This window comes from Saimiri boliviensis, chromosome 10 (assembly GCF_048565385.1).
Source record: "Saimiri boliviensis isolate mSaiBol1 chromosome 10, mSaiBol1.pri, whole genome shotgun sequence".
NCBI classification, from domain to species: domain Eukaryota; kingdom Metazoa; phylum Chordata; class Mammalia; order Primates; family Cebidae; genus Saimiri; species Saimiri boliviensis.
The window spans coordinates 78750395-78776842 of record NC_133458.1 but is presented as its reverse complement, the minus strand read 5'-3'; the positions used below and the strand labels follow the sequence as shown (position 1 = coordinate 78776842).

Here is a 26448-nt window from a genome sequence, read left to right as displayed (position 1 = left end):
TAGTTATTTACTTATTTGGAGGGTATATGAAATGTCATAGTACTAAGAGTTGAAGCCATATAAAATCTATACACATAGAATTATTACTTTCTTGTCATCCCTATCACCTGTTTTCCATCACCTCTTCTTTTCATTGAAATATGTTTGTACTCATTATTTTCTGGTTAATCCTTACTATATTTCTTTGGTACAAAAAATGTATAGATAACTCTTTTTTATATAAAGTGTAACATATTTTACATGCTTTTTTTATTTTCATATTAGTAGTTTTGTTTATTTATTTATTTATTTATTATTGCATTTTAGGTTTTGGGGTACATGTGAAGAACATGCCAGATTGTTGCATAGATACACTCGTGGCAGTGTGATTGCTGCCTTCCTCCCCATCACCTGTATTTGGCATTTCTCCCCGTGCTATCCCTCCCCAACTCCCCACCCCGCACTGTCCCTACCCTATTTCCCCCCAACAGACCCCAGTGTGTAGTGCTCCCCTCCCTGTGTCCATGTGTTCTCATTGTTCAACACCCGTCTATGAGTGAGAGCATGCGGTGTTTGATTTTCTGCTCTTGTGTTAGTTTGCTGAGAGTGATGGTTTCCAGGTTCATCCATGTCCCTACAAAGGACACAAACTCATTGTTTTTGACGACTGCATAGTATTCCATGGTGTATATGTGCCACATTTTCCCTGTCCAGTCTATCATCGATGGGCATTTGGGTTGGTTCCAGGTCTTTGCTATTGTAAACAGTGCTGCAATGAACATTCGTGTGCACGTGTCCTTATAGTAGAACGATTTATAATCCTTTGGATATATACCCAGTAATGGGATTGCTGGGTCAAATGGGATTTCTATTTTTAGGTCATTGAGGAATCGCCACACTGTCTTCCACAATGGTTGAACTAATTTACACTCACACCAGCAGTGTGTAAATTGTTCCTATTTCTCCACATCCTCTCCAGCATCTGTTGTCTCCAGATTTTTTAATGATCGCCATTCTGACTGGCGTGAGATGGTACCTCCATGTAGCTTTGATTTGCATTTTTCTGATGACCAGTGACGATGAGCATTTTTTCATATGTTTGTTGGCCTCCTGTATGTCTTCTTTTGTAAAATATTAGTAGTTTTAAGCACGTTTTTGCTAGAGATTCAACCACCCAAGCATTTCTTTCATTTCCTCCCACAAAGCAGTTGAGACTCTACAAAATCCAGTTTTCAAGGTGCTGATTTGTAGGATTAAATACAAGATTTTATCCAAGAAATAAATGGCACATTAAGATTTAACTCTTTTCTCTATTTGCGGGCTTGAACTTCCTGTTTATGCTACTGCATACATGCCTGTCTTTTTCTCATGCCATTCTGTCCGTCCATGTGAATTGCACACTCTCCACTTCTGCTCTCAGTGTCCAAGTAGCAGTCTCCTTTTTTATTTTCCGGAAGAGAAGTATTTGATATTTTGAAGCTGCCCTTGATTGTGCTAATTAGTTAGACTTAATAACGTCTTTTGTATTATATCTGATTTGAGTCTCTTTCATTGCAATAATACAATTGTATGTTGTTTGTCATTTTCTTTGCGATCTCTTTTTACAATGAAATATCCTCCACACATAATATAGACTCACAAAATCTTGACAAATAAAAAGGAAATAGAATCCTGTATATTCCTCATTTTGGATCGGCACCTCTAAACAGAAAGGTGGAAATAATCTCTATGTTCTCAGTCATTGGCTGGAGTCTTCTTTCCACACAAAATACCAAGACCCTACATTCACCTAAGTGTAGATCATGACTACTCTGAGAAATTATTGTCATTCTTCCTCTACAAGAGGGAAACCACTGATAGTGCTTCCAGGCCAGAGCCTGTACACCAGCTTAAACATGGAGATTTGCAGCTTGCTCTTTTGATCATTAAATCTTCAAAAATGTAATTTCTATTAGCTGCAGACAAGAGTAATCATGTTTTCCTTTCCTTTTCCTGCTGACCCACAATACTGAAGCATCAGCATGCTCCAAGGCAAATTCTGAGTGGCTGAAAACATTTTACAGTCATAAGTTTCAAAGAAAAATCTAAATCTAAATTTTGGCAACAAAATAAAGCTTTTGGTTTCCTACGTAGTTACCAGTACCCAGAAAATTATTTTGGCTTCTCCTCTTTTGACACCAATGCATTTTCAATACTGCAAAAGAATACTTAAAGTGTAGCTTAAGCATGATATGTCACTGAGTTAGTAAGTAGGGTGAACTAGATAGAATTTATTTAGTTTCAAATTACTAATAATGTAACGTGAGCAAAAATAATTGTTACGATAATATATTTCTTAGAGAATCAAGAACAAAAATGTAGCTGAATTCTCAAGAAAAAGTTTGAACTTGGGGATTGAACACTGTGAAGACTCAATATGTGTGCATTTGTGTGTGTGTGTGTGTGTGTGTGTGTGTGTGTGTGTGTGTTTGTATCAATTTTACTTTTGTCTATGGGCTTTGTTTTCTCATATCACTGTATACTGGCTTTCTCTCCATAGTGAAAAAATGGCCACCAACCACTTCATAGTTTGTGTCTTACAACTCAAGCCATCAGAGGTTCAGTGACATGACATCTTTGTGGGTAAAAAGTTAAAATATCATGAGTAGTTGAAATATTGGCCTAGCATAGGTCAGCCCCTGTACCAGTTAAGCTTGGTCAGGGAGGTTGGTTATGTAGGAATATGAGAGGCCTGTGGGAGCTGTGTAGAGGGCAGAAAGGACAGTTTCAAGTAGATGTAGGTGATGGAAGCTTTTGCAGGAGAGATGAAGGAATTTCTGGGTAGAAAACCAATCTACTATGTGTCAACTATATAGTCAAGTGTGTTTCCTCTTGCTACAAAAGTCATTACATACTGGCCAATATGGTAACGTATGTATAACATATGTAATATGGTAACATTTGTAACATGTATGTAACATATACAATATGGTAACATTATATATGGCCAATATTGGCAAATTCTTTGATTTGAACCGCCAAGAAATGCATGATTTATTGGGAGCAATTTACATCATATTAATATATGTACTTTTTTCATTATTCTGACTAAAACTCACTCCCAATGTGACTTTTGTTTCCCTGTTATTTACTACATTATAATAGGCATATATTTTAAAATTAATGTTTTGATTATATATAATTTACTAGCAAAATATTTCCATAATTTAACAGAGGTTAATTGCTTTCTCACTATGTCTTCAGTATAATGGCAGTGAATGGATGCCTGGAAAACCCATCTATACAAAGACTGTTTTCCAAAATAGCAGAGCTGTTGATTGTCAGCTGCCCATTGATGTTCAGCAGTTTGATACCATAGATCTGGTGGGTGAGAAACCGATTGGGAAGTGGCAGTTGAAGGTAAAAAACAAAAAGACATCTTCGTATTTATAAACAAAGTAAATACATATAACATTTCAGAACATTTAAAGAAATCATCTCATTATAGAACTATTATGTTACAGGTATCTAATGATGGTTATCAATTCAGTAATCCCAAAATAATGGTCATATATGATGGTGCTTGTCAAGTTTGTGGTCTCTATAAAAATGACTCATGTACTATAAAGGTATGTATATCTCTCATTTATTTTCACATTTACATCATAGATATTTTCATTTCTTATGCTGCTGGCACATTAATTGTAGTTTTTTCACTTTTATATCAGAAAGACTAATACAGAAAAGCCTTCCTCAAGTTTACATTAGGTAATTGAAATTGTTACTCTGCCTGCAAGGAAGAGATTTCTACCTTTAACATTTTGAAATGGCAGATTACTTCTAAAAAATTATAAGAGGAAGTCCATACTGAATTATTGATGACTTCACTCCTACCTGCATTGTTTTTTCAGTAGTAATAATGATTTTCTAATAAGATATCTCATGTTGTTACCTAGTCTCCTTTGCAGCAAATGACATACATTTGGTTAAAATTTGTAAAATGTATAAACTTAGTATTTTTAAGGGGAATATTTCCTGGCAACTAAGTTTATTGGAGCATGTAAATACCTGCCACTTGATGGATTACCAAACAGCAGCACAGCCTGAGCTGAGCTGCAGTCACCTTCTTCTTAATGTACATCCGGCCTAGAGTATTTATCAAAAGTGCTGTCCCACATGGGAACTGCTGACTTAACAAACACTATGGATATAATATCACTTGATTTTTCAAAGCTAAGTTGCATACAAATAATATTTATATTCATGAAAATTTTTAAGCCATTATTTTTTCTAAGTTTAAAATTTGTCTTGAGATTAGCCATCAGATCAAATCTGATTCTCAAATCTTTGAGAAATTGTGTGATTTTATTTTTTTCCAAAATATTTCATTTCCATATATCCATAAGTACTTTAAAAATATTATTATTCAAGATTATTTTCTTCTCCTGGCACTATTTCACTCTAACTTTTATGTTTTCCAAGGGATATTAAAGGAGATTTTTGTAAAATGAGCTAAGTTCGTATCTCCTGAATAAAATTTAGTCTTCTCCCAAGAGTAGTTGCTCCATTTAATGTTCTTTCTGTGCTTAATAGCATCTCTTTCATATGTTTTGTGTAATGATATCCATTGTCAAGTGTGGATAATGATGCCATGGATCCAGTGTAGTTGGCTATGTTCAGAAAACATAGTGGGCTGCTAGGAAAATGGAAGATAACTATAAGCCAATATAATTTTATAAGTTGTGGAGGAAAAAAAGAAGTTGGTTTTATTTTATTTTGAATAAAGCACTCCCAGGATGAGTTTAGCAGTGGATAATACCAAGTGAGAGATTTATTCCCAAATTATTTATAAATTATAAGCTATAGCATTGCAGAGATAAAACTTATATGTATTTTAGTACCTCCAACTTGCTCAATTTTTTAGATATTTGCATATTCAGGTAATTTATTTTCTAATAAGCATTTATGACTGTGAAGTATGAAAAATATTTCATCTTCAAAATAGATTTATATGCTTTCACTGGAATCATCAGTACATATACTGCTATCCTTCTATGTAGAATTTTTAAAGTATATTAACTATAGCTATATTGATGTTTTCTTTTTTAAAAATTTTCCATTAGGAAAATGTTTGCATTATTGATGGACTCTGTTACTTTGAAGGAAACAAAAGTCCAACCAGCCCTTGTTTGGTTTGTAGACCCAAAATTTCAACATTTACTTGGTCGCTTTTAGAAAGTAAGTTATTCTTTATTAATTCAAATGTTTCCTGTACAACACATTTTTTCAAGTGGTTTTCGGCCAGAAGCTACATAAATGTGTTTAAGATGAATGACCTCTGTGTTTAATTTAGCATCTCTCCTAACTGCAAAATTTACTTTGAGGGTATAGGATATTCATTTTAATATTTGATTAGGAAAGCAAATGTGATTTCTTAATGGAAGAAATGGGAATTGTTAATTCAGTTGCACACAATTACCTATGCTTAGCCTTACCTCTGTTCAGTTTTGTGACATTATTAAACATTTAAGCTCAAAGGCCATGGATTCAGCACCTGTTAAACAAGGTATCTGGACTCAGTAATCTATCAAGTGTTTTCCAGCGCTACCATTCTGTGATGTGATGAGTATCTTCTTGTGTACAGATAATTTTGAGATACTTTGTTTCAAACAATATCCCAAATTATGGTCATATGCCGTATCATTTCCTCACTTTCATAAATACAGCTATGTTGGCTCCATATAGGTGTCTAAGTTCTCTTTCCTCATGGGGAGACCAGACATTATTAGAGACAACAGGACACAATTATTCCCTGGCCCCATGTAGTTTTATTTAAGGGAGTCATACAACTTTATACAATGCTTTATAATGTCATTGTAATTGTATGTGCATATTTTATTACTGTGTTTGTTTCATTACATTTGCCAGATGATTCACTGCTTAGGTGTTAAGACTCACAGAATGCTGTGGAAAGGCAATGGAAATTTGAGGAAAAATACAGTGCAAGAGATGAAAATACAAATTCTGAATTGGTGCCTCTGTATTTTAATGGCTATAGTTTGATTCATAATAGTCTCATAGTGTTCAAAGTCATAAAGAATCATAAAAATATCATGTCTTTCACATCTCTCATATTGAGGATGAGGAAATTAAGATCAATAAGTTAGGCGGCCTGTATAAGGCTATGCAGGGGCAGAGCAGGAGCCAGAACTGCAGTCTCCTGACATTGGTGTTTTGTGGATGCAAGCAGAGTGTTTGTACTCAGTACAATGCAATGGGGCTATTTGTTCCAACTGTTAAGCCAGGGGGCTGGAAAGGTAGACTTTATATATATATGACAACATAAAAAGAGTAAAAAGAGGTTTTCAATTGTTTCATGAGTGTAAAGGGAACTCTGCCTGTCCCCTAAAATAGCCCCCTTTTTTTGGGTGGGGGGGGCAGAGTCTTGTCTCCCAGGCATGACCTCAGCTCACTGCAACTTCCAACTCCCAGGTTCAAGCAATTCTCCTACCTCAGCCTCCTGAGTAGCTGGGGTTACAGGTACCCACCATGATGCCTGCTAATTTTTGTATTTAGTAGAGACAGGGGTTCACCATGGTGGCCAGGCAAGTCTGGAACTTCTGACCTCAGGTGATCTGTCCACCTTGGCCTCCCAAAGTGCTGGGATAACAAGTGTGAGCCACCATGCCCAGCCTGAAATAGTCACCTTTTTAGTGCGTTCACTCAGCCACTGAATGAACCACTGAGGAGCAGAAGATGAGTATGACTAACGGCTCCCACGTATTACAGCTGGGGAGGCAAGTACAGAGAGAAACATTCAGAGGAGCCAAAGAAACAGGGCAGTCATGGGCAGTGAGGGAGGAATAGAGAAAGGGAGTAGAGGGAGAAAGTGAAGCTAAAAGAAACAGAATGCAAAGCGTTCACAGCCAGAGAGAGAAAGAGAGTAGAGAGGCAGTCAACAGCAAGAAGTAAGGTATGGCAGAAGAGGCGCAGTCTCCAGTGTGGACGGTGGGTATGCATATATTCTGTGCTGTAGCCAGAGTGCTTTTCATACTTTTGTAGCAATGCTCCAGGTCTCCCACCTGTCAGTTACTTTCACATGTCTAACAATGGAGTTGAACTTACTGAGAATGTTAAAAAAAAAAAAAAATGAAAGTGGCTAACAGAACTTAGCAGAGTTCAGTCTTTAACAAAATGCATGTCTCTGCGGTAGCTCTCAGAAGCACACGGTATAAAGTTGTGTTTTCTCTGTTACAGACAACCAGCCCCCAGTGATTCAAGCATTGCAAGACAAGTTGCAGACATTCTATGGTGAAAACTTTGAGTATCAGTTCATGGCCTTCGATCCAGAAGGTTCAGACATCCATTTTACACTGGACTCTGGTCCTGAAGGAGCAAATATTTCCTCTGCAGGGCTTTTTATGTGGAAAACGGAGTTACTAACTCCCCAACAGTTTACTCTACGCCTTAATGATGACTGTGATGCAGAAACTAAAGTCACGATTGAGGTAATCTTTGTAATTACATAAGTGTCACTGGATTATTTTGCAATTTTAATGAATTTATTTGAATTTAAAATACAAGCCATATTCCTAGTTGTAAAGACCAACACAATTATTAAACATTGTATGGGAAATTACAATGCTAAAACTTTGGCTGTTCTTTGTAAGAATATAAAACTTTAGAGAGAGTCTCAAGCCCAGAAGCACAGATCTAAATTAATAATTTCTATACTATTTCATTTGACACTTCACTATGACAAGGATAAAGAACTCATTCAACTCCACCTTCATGAAAGATCTGTGATTAATCTAAGATTGATAATTATACCCTTTTCCTTCAAGTGAAAGGATCTGAGATGTTGAATTAGAAGTCAAGATTATAAATATGACTTGAGATAACTTATTGACAGCTATACCTCCTTTCTTTATCGACTTTTTCTTTTGATTATGTCAGTCATGAGCACTTAATACTTACACACTGTTGATGTGTCCTTTATTCATTTGAAACTGGGAACACACTTTTACACTGAAGTAATATCAGGAAGAGCAGCTGTGTTCTGTGCCATATTAACCTGGTAATTCAGGAGATCATTTGCTCTCTAGATTTGTGAATAACCCAGGTGACTAACTACTTTCCAGTTTAATGATTTTTTTTTAAGTTGTTCTACTTGCATGACAGAAATGGATCCTCTTATAATATATATTTTTTAGAAAAATTATCCTTAGCATTTTATTGTGGTTATGCACCTGGGAGTGGGCATAATTGCCTTATTAAACTATTTTAATACCATTTTATGTTACATGTATGTGTGTGTGTATATATATTTAATATTACAATATGTTTAACATGACAATAGAACTGATAACGATGGCAAATATAAGCGATTTGGTCACACTTGTACATAAACGCACATGCCTGTCATGATTTCTGGGGCATAAACTGAAAATAATTTTATTGAAAAATAAGACATTTTTTTTTCCTTTGTAGGTGACTGTGAAGTCTTGTGATTGCTTGAATGGTGGATCATGTGTGTCTGATAGGAAATCTCCTCCAGGGAGTGGAGTGTACCTGTGTGTCTGCTCGCCTGGCTTCCATGGCAGTCTTTGCGACGTGGACATTAGTGGGTGCCAATCCAACCCCTGTGGTCTTGGCCGATGTATTAGTGTTTTTCACAGTTATTCCTGTGATTGTCCACCTGAGCTCAAAGGTAAGCTTTTGCTCCTCATAAACAAATTAGAAAGAAAAGCTCCTTGAAACATTCATCTACAGATTACTCAAGCAAATGTGTGGCCCTAAAGATTTTAGTACAAATGTTTACAATTTTAATAGAAGTGATTACAAATGTAATTACTATCGATATCCCTTGTTTTTATAAATTGTAAGTTCCATACAGTATCACAATTTTGCCAATGTTTGTAACTGTAATAGCAACACAGGGACCTGTTTTGCCGGTTCTTAAACATTTCTACCTATTTTGGTAGGGAGAAATGTATTACTGTTAAGATATAATATGGGAAAATAAAGGAATTATGCCAGGGGAAATATAAAAGTTGTCACTTCAGAGAGGTTTTACTGATAATTCATTGACTTAGAAATATCATGGCAAAAAGCTGAAATCAAATGAAATATTAGCATATCACTCACTCATCAATAGTCCTAAAATATGTGATTATAGAAATAAATATATGACTGCCAACCTTTAATTTCCCATGGCTTTTTAAAAATCCATATGAATATTTTCTTTATGTTTAATAGCTGTACATTTTAATAAGTAAATATATAGTTATTGAGCTGATATTTTTCCTGAAGACATCTATTTTAACATTGCAATGGAACTAAGCAGCATATATATGTGCCTTCTAATTTTCTTCAGCATTTTAAAACAAAAATTTTATCATTTGGAACTATGAATGTAGTTCTCTTTTCTACTCCACTGTAGACTGTATTTAAAAGAAATCATATGTTGATTGCCTCATAAATTTTATTATAATAAGGTCTACTATCCATACATGACTGAATTTACTCATTCAGATGAGTTGTTCAGCATTTCAAACAGCACCACGTCAACTCTAAAACTTTTATGAAGGGCATACTGACTTTTGTAACACAAACAATTTTCATGAATTTTCTCAGCCAGGGCAATAACTAAACAATTTGTCCTTAAGCTAAACAGACAACCATCCAAAGTAACTTTTAAAAATCACTGAATATTTAAAGTTTAAATTACTGCTGTAATATGAAATTTTTTGCCTTAAATATTAATGGAATTCTTAACTCATTTGCAAAAAAAAAATCTTATGTACTTGAGAGGTCTGGTTTAATATTAAATTGAATATAATTAGTAAATTTATATGTATTATATAGTAAGTTTTAAAAACAGCATACTTCTGTCCTCATAATGTATAGCAGCTCTTTTGCGGTTAGAAGGACAGACATAAAAAGCAGAAGAAGTTATATAATGAGCCCATTGGACATATGATGTTTTTCAAATTAAATAATTTAAGCTCTTGATCTGTATTTTGTATAGGCAAACATTGCCAGGAAGACGTTGATGAGTGTGACTCCAAGCCTTGCTTTGCGGGAGTAGAGTGCCTCAATACCTTTGGTTCCTATCATTGTGGTTCATGTCCAAAAGGATTTTATGGTGATGGAAAAATATGCCATGGTAAAAGTTCCTACTTTGTGCTATGAGGTTTTTTTGCTGCATTTAATAATAATAATAATAATAATAATAATTATTATTATTATTATTATTTTGAGATGGAGTCTTGCTGTGTCACCAGGCTGGAGTGTAGTAGTGTGATCTCAGCTCACCATAACCTCTGCTTCCTGGGTTCAAGTGATTCTCCTGCCTAAGCCTCCTGAGTTGATTACAGGCATGCACCACTATGCCTGGCTAATTTTGTATTTTTTATAGGCACAGGGTTTCTCCATGTTGGTCAGCCTGATCTCAAACTCCCGACCTCAGGTGATCTGCCTGCCTTGGCTTCCCTAAGTGCTGGGATTATAGGCATGAGCCACTGCGCCCAGCCACATTTAATTAATTCTAATTACACAGTTCCTGTCTTCGACTCATGCATTTATTCAGTATACATACATTGAGTGTCATGCACTGAACTAGATACAGAGGATGCAGAAATACATAAGACATGTCCTCTGACTTAATAGGTAGAGTGGAGTAGCAGGGAATATGACTAGTAATTTACATAGTACAATACGGTGTTCTGTGTCTTTTGACAGAATTCCTAAAAGGGCTAATAGGAATACTACACAGGGAATCATATCTAGCTGGAGAAATAATGAAAAACTTTTAAAAAAGGAATTGACTAGACTATACTAGACACATGAGAACTGAATCTGATAGATCAGGAGAGAAAAAGGCATTTCAGGTAAAAGCAGCAGCAGGAGCAAAGGGACAGAGGCAGGCAACATCACAACACTCCTTCGCGCCCCTGTGAATAGTTCAGCGTGCCTGAAATATAGGAAGAAAGGGGAGCTGCTACAAGAGTTGGATCTAGAGAGGTAGCCAGCAGTGAGATCACAGAAAAACCATGGAGAGAGACTCTCTTAAAATTTTGAAGTAGGAGAGAAACAGGATAAGGTTTACATGTGAGATAGTTTAAGGAGTAGTGCACAGGATGGACCACCTGTGGGTAAGCAACTGTGTGAATCTAAAGGTGGGCAGAAGAGTTAAAACATTTCAAATATATAGGAAATGAGGTAATGATGAAAGAGATGCTGAAAAAGCAAATTGATAGTAGTTTGTCAGTGATTGGGATTAGTATAATGAGAAAAAGAGATTCATTAAGTTTTAAGTGTTTCATTTTAGTGAATGGGTGTGTAGAATTTGCATTTGCATTGCTATGGACAAAAGTGTGTCCCCCGCCCCCCCAAAAAATTTTTATGCTGAAGCCCAAACTCCCAGTGTGGCTGTATTTGGAGAAAGGAAGTAATTAAGGTTAAATGAGGTTATAAGGGTGCAACCCTGGTCCTACAGAATTAATGTCCTTACGTGAAGAGATGCCAGACAGCTTGTGATGTATGGACATATGAAGAAAGTGGCTATCTTGAAGCCAGGAAGAGAGCTGTCACCAAAAACTCAATCAGCCAGTTTGATCACTTTGATCTTTGACCATTGAGCCTCCAGAATGGCAAGGTAATTTCTGTTGTTTAAGCCTCCCAGTCCGTGATGTTTTGATATGGCAGCTCAAGCTGACTAAGAAACACATGGAATGTAATAGAAAAACAAGTTGTTTTGAAGGGGAATTATAATGAATTCAGTCTGGATGCACAGAAGCTAGCGTTACTATGGAATACTCATGTGAGTTCAGACAGGAGGATTAAGTGGAAAATGTAATTCTTAGAATCATCAGCTATGTTACAGAATTGACCAGGGAGAACTCTTAGATTTAGAGGAAAGTGGACCAAAAAAAAAAAAAAAAAAAAAAAAAAATTGATGGGCATCAACATTTTAAAAGATTAAAACAGAAAAAGCTGGCCGGGTGCCTGTAATCCCAGCACTTTAGGAGGCTGAGGCGGGCGGATCACGAGGTCAAGAGTTCGAGACCATCCTGGCCAACATGGTGAAACCCCGTCTCTACTAAAAATACAAAAATTTGCTGGGCATGGTGGCGCGTGCCTGTAGTCCCAGCTACTCAGGAGGCTGAGGCAGGAGAATTGCTTGAACCCAGGAGGCGGAGGTTGCAGTGAGCTGAGATCATGCCACTGCACTCCAGCCTGGCACCTGGTGACGGAGCAAGACTCTCTCTCAAAAAAAAAAAAAAAAAAAAAAAAAAAAAAAAAAAAAAAAAAAAAAAAAAACAGAAAAAGCTAAGTTATGGAAGACAATGTGGAAGATCAATACTGTTGGTTTAATTATGTGAATGGGACACTCTTTGATGACAAGTATGTACTAAGGAAACAGCATCATCTTGTGCTTCAGTTTGGGCTAAGCCTGTCTAGCCCCACAGATATGAGTGACACAGCACAGGATGGTGAGGGGAATTCTGTACTTCCGCTTCTCACATTTACCCCTCAGTATCACGTTCCTAACATTCACAACTTTAACTCTAACAAGTGACCTAGCATTTTTCTTTCCCAAACAAACAGGCCCATTTCTTCAATAAAGCCTTCATTCAGTGGCATTTAAGAGAAAAACAAGTTGAACCAAATCTCCTTACACATGAGTGACTAAATATGCTTCTGAATATTGTCAGAGTAACTTGTGTATTGTAGGAAGGCATTTATTAATACAGAAGGAATTTTAGTTTTTAAGATGGAGTCTCACTCTGTCTCCAGGCTGGGGAGTGCAATGGCACAATCTCAGCCCACTGCAACCTCAGCCTCTGGGTTCAAGCGATTCTCCTGCCTCAGCCTCCCGAGTAGCTGGGAATACAGGCACACGCTACAATGCCCAACTAATTTTTGTATTTTTAGTAGAGACGGGGTTTCACCAAGTTGGCCAGGATGATCTCAATCTCCCGACCTCATGGTATGCCTGCCTCAGCCTCCCAAAATGCTGGGATTACAGGAGTAAGTCACTGCGCCTGGCTGTTATCTTAGTTTTATGATAGGTAACAGAGTCAATGAATATCAACATGAATAAAGCAGTAATTCTTGAGGTTATTGCTTACTAGTGGGGCACATAGGAGTCAACAGCATAAAAGGCAAATTTCTGTGTGAGAACCCAGATGGACAAAATTGATTGGGTGGGTGAATGCAACCGAAGAATGGTATATTGGGCTGCCATAACAGATTGGGTAGCTTAAACATAGAAATTTATTTTCTCACAGTCCTGAATGCCGAAAGTTCAAGATTAATGGGCCGGTAGAGTTGATTTGTGGTGAGATCTCTCTGGTTTGCAGACTGGGTATCTTCTCATCAGGTCTTTCTTGCATGTGTGGGCTCTCCTGATATCTCTTCCTCTCTCTGTAAGGACACCAGTCCTACTGGATGCGGGTGCCACTCTCATGGTCTCATTTAACCTTCTTTGCCCCCTTAAAGACCCTTTCTAGTCTGAACATTCACTTTTAGGAGTAGGGCCTCAACACATGAATCTGGAGGGGTGGGGACACAATTCAGTCCACACCAGAAAAGTGTGCAGAAGAGATGACATTTAAGCTAGTTATTTAATCTAAATGGCAGAGTTTAACCCAAGTAGCAGTTGTTGTGTGTGTTCTTATTTGGGGTGGTTTGGTTGTATAATAATTTAAGTCTAATCTGTTTTCCTTGTTCTCATTTACAGTTGAAACACAGTTTTTAAATAAGTTTACTACACAAACTGTGGTTCTCACAAGATCTGATGAAAGTGTAAATAAGGAAGAGGATGATAAAAATGCCCAAGAGAGAAAGAGGCATATTAAGCCAACAGATGGAAATTCCCTTAGTAAGTAATGGTCATAGTTAAAATCTAATGACAAGTAATTCCTCCTATTTGTTTTCTAGAAAACCAACATATTTATTCCTCAGGTATATTTATTTTTAGAAAGATCATCTAAGGGTTATATAAAGCTGTTTAAAATTTATCCTTTCTCTTGCTAATCTATTGAATCATCTGGCTTATTATCTTTTTGAAAAATTTATTTATTATACTGTGTTCTAGGGTACATGTGCAGATCGTGTAGGCTTGTTATATAAGTATACACGTGCCATGGTGGTGGTTTGCTGCATTAATCACCCCATCATCTACATTAGGTATTTCTCCTTAATGCTCTCACTCCCCAATCTCCCCACCCACTGATACAGCTCCCCTAGTTCCCCACCCCCAACACCCTGGTGAACGATATTCCCCTCCCTGTGTCTGTGTGACTTATATTTTAGAAAAATGCATTTATGTCCTCTTATGAACAAAACACCTTTCTTTTTTTTTTTTTTTTTCTTTTTTTTTCTTTTTGAGATGGAGTTTTGCTTGGTGGTCCAGGCTTGAGTACAGTGGTACAATCTCTGCTCACCGCAACCTCCACCTACCAGGTTCAAGGAATTCCTTGCCTCAGCCTTCTCAGTAGCTGGGATTACAGGCACCTGCAACCACGGCCCTGCTAATTTTTGTATTTTTAGTAGAGATGGAGTTTCACTATCTTGGCCAGGCTGGTCTTGAACCCCTGACCACGTGATCCACCCTCCTCAGACTTTCAAAGTGCTGGGATTAGAGGCATGGTGTGAGCCACCACATCTGGCCAAACAAAGCATCATTTACAGTGAATGCAGAGAAGCTTATGGTTGGAGGTGACCATTTCAAACTTATATTTTATAAATCCCTGGAAACTGGTCATCCAGTATCTGCTCAAACCCTAAAAGTGATAAGAAGTTCACTATTTCACAAGACCTTTTCTGTGTCATAGGGCTTTCTTAATAGCTGTTAGTTGGTTCAATAACATTCTGTGATTGTCTTCATAAAGTTCTCATACATTTCACATTGGCTTTCTTTATGCCTTTGCATTCTGTAATATCAACCGTTACTGTGAATGGGATATCTCTCAAGATATTTTTGATTCCTGGAACATAGGAAATGAGTCTTGATTTTTGTATTGTTCCTCTGTTGTTACCTCACTGAATACTCTGATGTACACTATGGTTTATAGTGGATTATATTTCTTGATTTTATTGGCAGACTAATTGTTTTTTGATAATGAGTTTTGTTTGCTATTATTTACTTCCTTGTCTTAATAGTGAGATTTAATTTATACTTATAATGTGCCAGCACTAGGCAGACATTTTTTCGTGTCTTACTTCATTCAATCCTCATAATAGCTATTTCCAGTAACTGTTATTATTCCTATTTTACGGATGGTTAAACAGAATCATAGATGGGTTAAGTAATGTGTTCAGATTATGGAGTTTTAAATAACAGAAGAGAGAGTTGAGCCAGAGCAATCTAACTGAAGAGACCAGGGTCTCAAACTTACACTCTCATTGTAGTGTAGTGTACCCCTAGGACAAAGCCTGTCAGGAAGGGAGAGCTTTGTTCATGGTATGGGAATTCTTCTCACGTTACACTATTGACCATGATATCACTGTAGTTTCTACTATATATCCTTTATCCAATTAATGAATTTTCCTTTTATTAGTTGACTTTTCAGAATTCCTATTTTTAAATCAGGATTGGGTTATAAATGTTATCAAATGCTTTTTTGGCATCATTTATTACTTACCATAATTGCAATTAACAAAGTTTCTTTAGACTAATTTTCTCACAATATTTAAAATCAATAATTAATGCATATTGTATTTTAACATCATTTTATATTTTCCATATTGTCTTTATGCAATTACATAATATAATTATGTTAATAGATACAAGTCTAATCCTAATATATTTTTCCATAAAAACACTGACTTTAGACTTGCCAGCATATCATTTTATTTATTATATGATGTCACAAATATATTGACTATATGGTTATGCCACTTTAATAAAGTGTTCATAAAACTTTTCATCTCTTTTTGCACATTGCTGTAATTTTGAAAATACTCTCTCCTTGACTATTTGGTAAAAATTTTTCATTAGGTGATCTTTCCTAGCATAATTTGGGGGAGTAATTTTGGATTGTTTTTCTACTTCCATCAACGTTTATACCTCCTCTTGAGTCAATTTACTCATTTATATTTTGCAAGAAAATCATTTGTCACGTTTAGATTTCAAATTCTTGTAAATAATTATAGGTAGTACTCTTGTACAATTTAAAATTGTCTTCTTGTATATAGCTTTTCAATTTTCCCATCTCCAAAGTTGTTTACTTGTATCTTACCACTGCTACTGTTTTTGATTTTTCCTAGATAGAAGTTAACAAAGGTTATCTATTTAATTGCGTTTCTTTTTTCAAATAATCATTTAGGTTTGTTTTTCTGCTAATTGCTATCCTTTTACTGCCTTTTCTGTTGATTTGTAGGAGTACTTTATATATTGTGACCACCTCATATATTCTGATTCTATACATAGTATGTACTTGAAATTAGCATGTTTATCTCTGGGGTTAGCCTTTATCTGTGTTTTCTTTTTATATGAAAGCATTAACATTTTATGTAATCAAATAAATATATTTTTAAAATCTTTTATTTACAGCTTCAGTTTAAGGATCTCTCAAAGTTTAAGTTATAAATGTGAACTTTAAATTCTCTTTTAGAACATTTATTATTTTACATTTTATATTTAGTTTTTAATCCACTTGAAATTTGTCGTTTTCTGATATAAGTAGTGGTCCAATACTTTTTCTTCCAGATGAATAGCAATTATGTAGTGTCATTTATAAAATAAGCCACATTGAATTTAAATATCATATTTTTCATTTAAAGTCCCTTATATTTTAAGATATATTTCTGAGCTTTCTATTATGTTATTATTTTCTAATAGTCTTTTTTTCTGTGCCAATAATACATTGTTTTGATTAGTGTGGCTTTATACTACATTTTAATATGTGTAAGGCCAATATCTTCTCAGGATTCTTGTATTTTATAATTTTTATGATATCTCTGATTCCGACCTTCATAGGAACATCAACTCATTAAACTTCAGAAGAAAAAATGTAATTTACTAGCATTCATTTGCTAATATGCGCTCTTTTCTTACTTTCTTCAGTGATAATTTTTGCAATCTGGAGTTGCAGTTCTCTGCTTCTTTCTCCAGTTCTGACAATAAACACTCCCTTAAGGAGAAGGTTCATGTAAAGCAATGTGGTTCTGGAAGGAGTCCCCTCTGTGTACAGAGGCTCACGGAAGGGGACACTGACTTGGCGCAGATCATCTGAAACAGTTCTCCTGGGAATTGTTAGTCTAGGACCCTTTTGCTGCATTTGTTGACTTATTTGTGCTTACTTCATTGCCCTTATTTATGTTTGGGGCTCTATCTGGTGCACTCTTGTTTCTATTAGTCTGGACGCATGTACTTTTTATGTTTCAGGAAGTTCTCACATTTTCCAAAAATCTTTCATTGCATTTGTTGCCAACTATGCTAAGGATTATTTTTGTGATTTGGCTTGGTTTTCTGATTTTATATTTTAAAACCTTGAAGAAGAGCTTTGGATGAAGACAGTGCAAAATCAAGCCCTTCATTTGCATTAGACAGTATAACAAGAAAAACTTGTCTAATCATGCTTAAAATGTGTTCATATTCTAAAACTTATTAGATTTTTCCATATCAAAGAAGTAAAAATGTGTTATAAGGAAATGAAGTATTTTGGCAGGTAGAAATAAGTAGTGACTACCCAAAAAAGGATGTGTAAAAATGTTTTAATTTCTAGTTGAGCAACCAAGATGGACACATAGAATCTCATTTTATTATATTGGTAAAATTATTAGAGCCATGGTTGTTTACCTCTCATGTAAAAGCATTTATATAATTTTCCAATTTTTACTTACACATTTAGTTCCTGTCTTCTTTATAGGCAAAATTACTTACTCTTGTGTGTTTCTACAGGCTTCATTTTTACATTTGTCGGTCTTGTAGCAGTTCTCAATGATTGTGTGTCTTAGTGAGACGCTCACATGTCTGTATCCTTGACAGTATTCTAACTTGCTCAAGGATAGGGGCCATGCTTTCCTTCGTTTTGAGGCTCACGTGTATGAGGTGATTAACAGGTGTTCGTTAGCTGTTTCAAAATCTTAATTAAATCAATGATTGTACTTTAACTTTTATACTATTTAACATTCTGTGTTAGCTTGTCTACCACAAAAGATCATAGGCTCCTTGAAGGCAGAAACAGTGTCATGATTTCTTATTAGTACACAGCTCCTACTATTTACAGTGTTAGTCTTGTAGATACTAAATGAGGAAGTGAATTACTTAATGTACAATATATCAGGTAGAGAAGACTATTAAGAAATGCTGCTAACTTTTTAAAAATTTTTTGGTTATACAGGTATAAATTTTCAGCCACCATCAACAGAATATTCACTAAATGGTACAAGATTTACCCCTACTCCCGCTACTATAAAAAAGTTATTGTGCACAACGAACATCTGCTCATCACTAAAATCAATTACAACTCAAATGGATAATTCAATAAAGACTGTTTCCCATCAGATATCAGGTTTTGAACAGGTGGATCATAGTCTCAGTACAAATCGCAGTCTGGATGAGTTGGAAGTTTCTATGAAGAACAGTAGCTCTTTAAGCATGAGGCCAACCAGCACCCATGGCAAAGCAGAAGGTGATATCCGGAACACCATCCAAACAGAGACAGGAGGGTACAATTCTCAAATTAGCAGGTCTTCCCAAGGTGGCATACAGTATAAAGAGGAGTTTGTGTCATCTGTTACCAAAGCAATCACTATTTTGCCAGAAAAGTTTGGATCAACCAAAATATCACCTTGCGAAGACTCGCCTTGTTTTCTTGGTGTTTCCTGTGTGCCAAGCTCAGATGGTCACTTCAAATGTGGACGCTGCCCTTTTGGGTATTATGGAGATGGTATCAATTGCAGAGGTAGTATGGAAGTCTTCAGAATATAAAAACAAAATTATCTAATTCAAGTTTAAGTGATTAAAAAGATATATTTTTTAATTTGCCAATTTCTATTTATTCTGCTTAATTCACTTATTTCTGTTTATTTTATTAATTGATCATTTATACTGTATTCTCATCACACGTTGAAAAAACAAAAGTGGATTTTCTGAGTTTTTTACTAAAATCATGTTAATATTATAGAGTATTACAACTTTATATGTTACAAATACATTTGAGTACTTTCTGTGTTCCAGGGTCTGTGGAAACATTTTGTATCAACTGTGTCATATAATCTACATGAATTGAACATATCGGGGATTATTTTTCCCATTATACAGATGAGAAAACAGCTTTGGAGTGCCAACTGAGTTTCCCAGCATTAATCAGCTAAGCAGATAAAAGATGTCAACATAGATCTGATTAACATTGTGATCTGTGTTCTTTTCAGCTCACAGTGGGTGTTTAGCCCTTCAGATTCCTAATTCTGGCATAGTTGCTTATTTGCGTAAACTAGGTTTCTCTGTAATCCCTCCACCTCTTTTGAGATTATAGCAAATTGTCTATGACTTTAATTTTAACAGCATTGTTTCTGTCTTCTCACAATTATTAAGATTGTCTTCTCTGAGGAAAATCAAATTTTTGACTTTGATACATTAGAAGCTGTTTTGTTTTATTGTTTTGCTTTGTTTGTGTTTTGGCTTGTTTGAGACTAAACTTAAGCTGGAGAGTTGTTGGAAATTTCTTGTGTTCTCAGTATTATCTAGAGGGACTTAGGTTTTCTTTTTTCCTGTAGGAATAATAATAGTAACCCTCAATACCTACCTGCTTATAATATAAAACACCTAATTTTTTAACAAATGGAACAAAATAATCTGATGCATTTCGGTTATCTCAGGAAGTGTTGAATGCTAACTGGAATATATTAGGTAATTAGAGAAGTTTAGGAAATAGTAACCTATTAGTTTATGATACATTCCTGGCATCTTGCTCTTTGAAATTCTGATTATCCTTGTCATTCATCAACATTTAGCAGATTAGTATCTGAAATTCCTTTGAAACTTTCATTTGAAAAGACACTGTAACCCCATGTATGATTAGCTGCTATCTCCAACATCACGTTCTGCTTTGGGAATCCTTACCACATGTGATGGTTCTTCCTTACCTTATTAATAATTTTTCTCCATCATGCTAGTAGTAAAGCAAATATAAAGGGGAAAAACACAATTTTATGGGCAAATATATTGGTGGTTGTTTAACAGTAGTATCATACTATTCAAATTTCAGAGACTTTTGCTTTTATTATAACTAAGTCTGTGGGAAACATGTATGTTCTGTATTAGCAATTAACCTTTTTTTCCTTGATTTTTTAAAGCCATTTGTAGATATCCATGTGGAAAAAGTAGGGAGTGTGTTGCCCCAAACGTATGCAAATGTAAACCTGGTTACATTGGTTCTAACTGCCAAACTGGTAGGTAACATCATTCATTAGTTTGCATGATAAATTTTATTTGGTAATTGATACGTCTGAAACCTGGGCTTTATTTTGTACAGCTCTTTGTGACCCTGATTGCAAAAACTATGGAAAATGTATTAAGCCTAACGTTTGTCAGTGTCTTCCGGGACATGGTGGAACAACCTGTGATGAAGGTGATAATTCAAATTAAAAATCAAATATATGCCTAAAATATAGCACAATAGCTTTAAAAATCATTTTACAACACAATTCAGTTTTACTGTGTATATACTAAAATATACTTATTAAAGCTGGTGTAGTATTAATTTTATACTTATTTACAATACTTACTAAATATAATTTATTTGAAAATTCTGAAGAATTAAATTTCTGAAATCAGAGAGTCAAGGAGTAATAGCTTATTCGTTGTTTGTAAAATTATCCTCTAAAATGCTTTGAGGTTTAATTATAAGGTACTGTATCTCCACACTTGATTTTAGCCAAAAGGCCAAGAAGCGATAGGGTACTGTATCTCTATGAATATTTTAGCTTTAAGCAAAAGAAAGCTGTTGAATGACCTACAAAATATGGTTAAATGCCAAATAATTAGAAAATGTAAAGTAGTAAGAAGAAACCTAAAATGTGATTTTTAAAAAATACATCTATAGCCATATAATTGCATTGCTTCGTTTAAAATCTTAAGTGGAAAATTATGAAATAGCATTCCTAAAGTGGATAATACTTTAAAGAAATAAGTTGTTTATTTTAAAATAATATTTTAAAAGATAGTTTGGTAGATGGTGCATATAATTATGAATAACCTGAGAGCCATGTTAAATGTTTTTATGGCAAGGCAGCTTACAAATTAACAAATTAAAGTAAATTTAGATTGAACTTCCAGAAACATTCATCAAAATAGTATAGGAAAATAACTATAGAAGTATAGGAAAGTTGTATTTGTAAGGCAGGAATATGTAAGTTCAACTCAAACACAACACAAACATCCTATTTCATTTCACTTTTCACAAGAAGGCTAGATTCTATATTTCCTTTCAATTAACAAAAAGTTTTATAAATCAAAGCATGCTACTGGTTTGTAAGTGTTTCCTGTGTGAATTAATATAGTCAGTTTTATGGAACTAAATTTTGTAGTAAAAGAGAACTACATATTATAAATTGTTCTTACAACAAGAGGTTGTTGTGATGGTGCTTTATAATTATAAACTGACTTTAAAAATTAAGAACTGACTTAATAACATAATCTGTATCTGCAGAACATTGTAACCCACCTTGTCAATATGGTGGCACATGCATGGCTGGCAATCTCTGTACTTGTCCCTATGGTTTTGTAGGACCAAGGTGTGAAACAAGTAAGCAAAGCTCTCCTACTGTCTTATAGAATAAAATTGCTTCTTTGAATAGTTGATGGCCTTAATGCTACATGAAATGAACCCTAACTCTAAGTAAAGAACACACATTGATGACTGATGGCAACAGTTACCATCTTGCATAGCACTGGGATCAACCACAGCGGCCAGCACTAAGATAAAGAAGTTTGTGTTTGAAATTAACTATTGCTTTGATGCTATCCATGACCTTTCTTTGAAATAGCAGGAATTCAAATTTGTTATACTGCATATAAATTTCTTTTTAAATTTATGTCTATGATTGCTTTCATCAGTAACTAATAATTTTCCTAAATAGCCAACTCTTGTTTACCACTTGGCTCAATGTTTTTCTATTTTTTCTATCTCTATTAACCAAAAAAATAAAATAACTAAATGTGAGAATCAGAGAGTATTTCAAGCCTGAGTATAAATTATATTTTATCTTTCTCTCTGATCTTATACATTAGCAGATGTGATTGGCAGTTATGAGCTAGCTAGCTAAGAACCAACACTATGACTACACCAAGCCTAATCTTTCTTTTGTCTTTATTCTCTGATCTCAGTGGTTTGTAACAGGCACTGCGAAAATGGAGGCCAATGTCTTACACCAGATATTTGCCAGTGCAAGCCTGGCTGGTATGGACCCACCTGTAGTACAGGTAAAACTGAAAATATTTTCAGTGAACATATCAATTAAAAGTTAAAATATGCCAATGTTCTGTAGACGTGCACCTAAGAAATATAAAACTGACCTGACAAGACAGGTATGAAGCTGTTATTTCAGACAGATTTTTAAAACTCTTTCTTCTTTACTACTTTTCTTTTTATATTGAACCATATGGTGACTTACAGCTTTACTGTTATCTTAGCCAACCAATCCTTTTTTTCCTTTTATATTTCCCTCATTCATGTACCTTATGGTGAAGAGAAACATGTTGAACCTTCTAGATTTCTTTAAAGTTTTTCATCACAACACAAACATCCTATTTCATTAAATATCTAAACAATTCTGAATTAAGTAGACACTCTTCATGTTATTCCATGTATTAGGCTTGCTGTGTGTGTGTGTATTTTTTTTTTTTTCTTAAGATAGAGTCTTGCTCCATCACCCAAGCTGGAGTGCAGTGGCACAATCTCTGCATAATGCAACCCCTGCCTCCTGGGTTCAAGTGATTCTCCGGCCTCAGCCTCCTGAGTGGCAGGGATTACAGGTGCACACCACCATGCCAAGCTAATTTTTGTATTTTTAGTAGAGATGGGGTTTCGCCATCTTGGTCAGGCTGGTCTCCAGTTCCTGACCTTATGATCTGCCTGCCTCAGCCTCCCAAAGTGCTGGGATTATAGACCTGAGCCACCATGCCTTGCCTAGGCTTGTTTCTTTGGCAGCAATGTTTGCAATGCTCTGTGTTTGATATAATTCGTTATAATCTATTGACTTTTTTCTCAGCGAAAATGTAATTCAGTGTTTATAGCTGGCCAATTATTTGCAAAGCATGATACAAGTGGAAACAAATATCTATTTGATTTTTGCCCTGATTTCAAGTAGCATATTGTTAGTAACAGAGACATGGGATACAATTATAAAAAGACGGTGATACAAGTTGAGTTATGATAAGTAATGTTATTGAAACACAGTTTCTTATAAGAGAAGGGAGAAATTAATTTTGGCAAGTGGAATGAGGAGGAAAATAGTATTTGTAGTAGATGTTGGTGAATGGGTAGAATGTAGGGCAGAAAATGAAATTGGGCATGCCTTTCAAAGAAAAACAAAAATAAAGAAGCAAAAACAAAGAATGTTTTGAATGTGCTAGGACTTGAGTGTAGTTAATATCTATTGGTATGGACCCACCTTAGTAAAGGTAAAATTGGAAATATTTTCAATGAACATGTCAATTAAAAGTTAAAATATGCCAATGTCCTGAAGGCACACACCTAAGAAACATGAAACTGACATGAAAAGACAAGTATGGGCATTCGACTAGGCTGGGCATTCTGAATTCTAATCATAGCCTCCACATTCTTAATAGAGCAGGAGCAGCGTCATCTCTGAAAAGCACTGCCACTTTAAATTCCAGTTCCCTTTCTAGTCTCTTGCATTTCAAGGTAATCACTTCTCTTATCACTACAAACAGCCAGAAAGAGCAAATAGTAAAACACAAGTAAGACAGCTCTGGCACAGAGGGAGGTGGAGGGCCAAAGTCTCTTGAGTAACTGCCAAACTTCACCCTCATACAATGAGCCCCAGCAAAACAGTGGGCCTTAAAAAGCACATTTTTTTTCCTCTTCAGGGGCACTAAGGTAGGAAAGCTAAAAGCCGATGCTCGAGATACGCCTGTAGCTGCAGAAAGATGTATGGGAACAGACCTATATCCCTCCCTCCCAGATAAGCACAACAGATACAGAAGCAGTCCAAACCTGTAATAAACTCTCCCACCCTAAATCCTTAAAAACTCTGTAAGAGTGAGCCTCTGACCTAACGCAGCCAGTAGGCACCTCTCAGGTTTGCTTTCTCTAAAATAAATCTGTCCTGACTGGCGAGCCACCTTCTCCTGTTTCTTTTCTTTCTGTAGTTCTTGCAATTCTTAACTTAGTGTTATTTGTAAGCTTAATGAATATCATTTCAAAGGAATTATCAAGTTATTTCATTCCTCTCATGTTTGGCCAAGTCTAATTAATTATAGGTTTTACTTGCAGTAAAAATAAAATATTTCATTATGCACCATTTTGTACTTCCGTGCAGCTTTCATTTTTTAAATAATAAAACTTTTATGGTCTCTTTTCCTCCTGCTGTTCAATAGCTTTGTGTGACCCTGTTTGCCTCAATGGTGGTTCGTGTAATAAGCCAAACACTTGCCTCTGTCCAAATGGATTCTTTGGTGCACAGTGTCAGAATGGTAATTATTCTTTGTTTGTATGTAAAAAGGGCAAATGGAAAGTTAGACATTGACAGAGCTCTGAGTAAACACGAGGTAAATTTCAAAGGGAAAGATCCTATTATCTTTCCCACAATTCTTGTGATGTTTCAAGTATCTCCACCAAATTACTCGCTTACAAAAATATATCAAAGTTATTATGAAAAATGGTTATATTGACTCAATATATGGGAAGCCCAGACCTTGGTACCTCTCTGTGCAGTTTTATAGGCCCAACATGTGAAACAAGCAAAGTTCTGCTGTAGTCTATTGTAAGGAAATTGTGTCATTGTTGTTGCCTACCCAGCAGAAATGTTTGATTTATGGTCAATCTACTGTTCACCATTATCCCATAATCTCTTTTCACCTTAGTTTCATTAAACATTGATGAAGAATCACCTGTGCACAGCACTATGCAAGAAGATACAGAGACGTAAAATGCATCGTTTCTCTTTGTCACAGCTTATTATTTCAACACTTTTCATCATATAGTTAATGTTACAGGTTATTTTCAGAACAATGGGGATGTCTTGAGGGTATGAATTAATGTCAATCCATAATATGTAATGTGTATTTTCTGTATCTTCATAATTTTGAGTTTAAAAAAAAGTAGAGTTTTACTATAGAACATGTCAGAGTATTTTCATAATTCCTAAAATTTATATTTTCCTTGCCATGATGCACTTTGATTTGCAATTCTGTTTCTTTTATTTTGGATGTTGGCTAAAATTCCTAGGATAAAAATAAAGCAGAAAAGATGCCATCATGCTAATGCAGGATGTATGGGCATAGCAAATGAGTTCCTGAAATTCATATTCCTTTGAGGAAACAGTTTGAGAAACAAAAAGAAGTAAAGATTAAGTTAAGGGAAATCTAGAAAACTAGAAGACTATGGCTAAATCCATGCTAAAGAGTTATGTATGTAGCTTGAATGGAGAATGTAAGGAAGGAAATGAAAACCTTACATCTGTCATGCTACTTGAAGTAGATGTAAGAATAGTAAGAAAATTCTTTAAAATGTATATGCCAGTTGTATAAGTGGTTAAAGGAAGCAATCTTTCAATTATTAAATTGAATTAAAAATTATCTATTGAATATATTCCATGCTTTAAGGGTCAGAAAGCAGATTATCACTGTGAGGAGAGAGTAGGTTTTAAAATTAGCTTACCTCCACAAGTTTCTAGCTGGTATGGAAGTTTACTTAAAGCCTCCATGCCTCAGACTTTCCTGGCTTTCAAGAATGATCTAGACAGTGGCTGTGACATGTAATTCTTATTAGACCTCGTCTTCCTGTGAGCCTAAATGGTGGGAAGGGAAGATGACAGATACATTGAAAGTGACTGAATAAAATTAGGTGGAATATAAAGTCATATGGAAAACGTATACTGTGTGCACTATAGAATTTTAAAAATAGAAGATAGAAATTGAGCTAGAAACAACACAAAAAAGTTAAACTACTAAACTAATAAGCAAGGCCTAGAATGTATGACTGAAGAGATGATGAAATACACCTTCAAATTTGCTTACCTCTTGGATTTCACATGGAGAGTGAATGCCAGTTACTTAGCTCACTCTGGGGTTTGGTGACAGAGCCATATGAGGCCTACAGAATCTCATAAATATATGTGGAGGATGGATTTTCCTCATAAATCTCCTTTTCCTAATGTGGGATTATGGATAGACATAGCCAAGTCTAAATTGTGTGCCCTTTGTATGTATTAATTGTTTGTGTTTTTTGTATAAATATTTATTTCTACACTCAAGTTTTTGTGGATAATTAATTATAGCAAGATTAC

At 35.3% G+C, this 26448-nt stretch overlaps 1 protein-coding gene across 4 annotated transcripts in view; it reads left to right on the top strand.

Annotated features, from left to right (window-relative positions):
• Positions 1–26448, top strand: part of VWDE (von Willebrand factor D and EGF domains) — an 80559-nt gene that overhangs the window by 44655 nt on the left and 9456 nt on the right. For all 4 annotated transcript variants that reach the window (XM_074379527.1, XM_074379528.1, XM_074379526.1 and 1 more), the window contains 13 exons: positions 3223–3378; positions 3483–3587; positions 5082–5196; positions 7216–7466; positions 8449–8668; positions 9989–10126; positions 13706–13846; positions 18315–18878; positions 20272–20367; positions 20451–20546; positions 21627–21722; positions 22304–22399; positions 24539–24634. In XM_074379527.1, the coding sequence (XP_074235628.1) occupies positions 3223–3378; positions 3483–3587; positions 5082–5196; positions 7216–7466; positions 8449–8668; positions 9989–10126; positions 13706–13846; positions 18315–18878; positions 20272–20367; positions 20451–20546; positions 21627–21722; positions 22304–22399; positions 24539–24634 (2170 nt within the window). The remainder of the gene's footprint in view (positions 1–3222; positions 3379–3482; positions 3588–5081; positions 5197–7215; positions 7467–8448; positions 8669–9988; positions 10127–13705; positions 13847–18314; positions 18879–20271; positions 20368–20450; positions 20547–21626; positions 21723–22303; positions 22400–24538; positions 24635–26448) is intronic.